Below are 1,119 nucleotides of genomic sequence, written 5' to 3' on the forward strand. Positions count from 1 at the left end.
TGATTGAAACAGTATCAATTTCTTCCGGAATGATTTGATATTGGTGAGGAAGATGCTGGTTTTCTCCTTGCAATCTCAAATTCAGTTCGTTCACATGTTTTGTCAATAAAATACAGAATGCTAGCTTTCACAGTGATGCGTTGTTTTTTAATTCAGTAAGAGGGCGATGCTTTTCATTCAACAAAATTTCGATCACTGCTTGAAGTTCAAAAAAGCGCCGAAGGACTTTCCCACAACTAAGCCAACGTACGGCAGTATAATAAGGTAAGTCATTTTCTCCAATCTCTTCAATAAATTGTTGGAATTGTCAGTGATTAGCCCAAAAAAGTGGATAAAATTAACAGTTGATATGACTGGTTTCAGAACTTCACACATATCCAAACATTTTCCGCACAAAGACTGTTGATGAATGATACAATGCAAGCTCATGTGTGCCTCCATCAGTTGTAATACATTTCAAGTTTTTCCATCGAAGATTCTTTTGATTAATAACCATTTCAACTCCTTTAAAAATATCTGTACCAGTAGTTGTGCCATGAATACTACACATATCAAGGAGTTCTTCATGCATTTCATAGCTTTTATCTACTCCTCGAATATAAATCAACACCTGAGCAGTATCTGACACATCCGTTGACTCATCAACGGCCAAAGAAAACCACTCAACATGTCCATTTTTGTTGAACAGTTGAGAGGATGTATTTCCAGCGATGTTTTCTACCCTTCGAACCACAGTTTTTGCTAACATACCGACAGTTTTTAATAAATTTACCTTTACAGGGCAGATTCTTCGGCTACTGCAATTATGCATTCTTTGATCATTTCTCCATCGGTGAATGATTTTCCATGTTTTGCAATTTCAAGAAGCCACACGAAAGCTGGCACGAGTTGCAGCCTCTTGTCCAGTTTTGAGTTTTGTAAATAAGGATTGCTGCCATTCCAATCCTCAATTCATAGCTTCGAATTTTTCTGTCCGCAAACTCCCTGTATATTTTGAATAATTTTGAAAATGTTTTGTTTCATAATGACCTTTAATGTTATATTCCTTGAGAACGGATATTCTTTCATTGCAAATCAAACATAGTGCATTGTTACTGGACTCAATTACGAAATACTGAA

The 1,119-nt window shown here is 36.1% G+C and overlaps 1 protein-coding gene across 1 annotated transcript; it reads right to left on the reverse strand.

Annotated features, from left to right (window-relative positions):
- Positions 1-367: 367 nt before the first annotated feature.
- On the reverse strand, positions 368-748 carry LOC148944849 (general transcription factor II-I repeat domain-containing protein 2-like). The gene has a single exon (XM_089099495.1). The coding sequence runs from the start codon at positions 746-748 to the stop codon at positions 368-370; it is 381 nt and encodes a 126-aa protein (XP_088955621.1).
- Positions 749-1,119: the final 371 nt, after the last annotated feature.

The sequence above is a fragment of the Artemia sp. Qi Xiang Cuo genome, chromosome 13 (genome assembly GCF_049724085.1).
Source record: "Artemia sp. Qi Xiang Cuo chromosome 13, ASM4972408v1, whole genome shotgun sequence".
NCBI classification, from domain to species: Eukaryota; Metazoa; Arthropoda; class Branchiopoda; order Anostraca; family Artemiidae; genus Artemia; species Artemia sp. Qi Xiang Cuo.

Coding starts and splice junctions, on each gene's coding strand:
- LOC148944849 (XM_089099495.1), bottom strand. CDS start 748: ATGTTAGCAAAAACTGTGGTTCGAAGGGTAGAAAACATCGCTGGAAAT.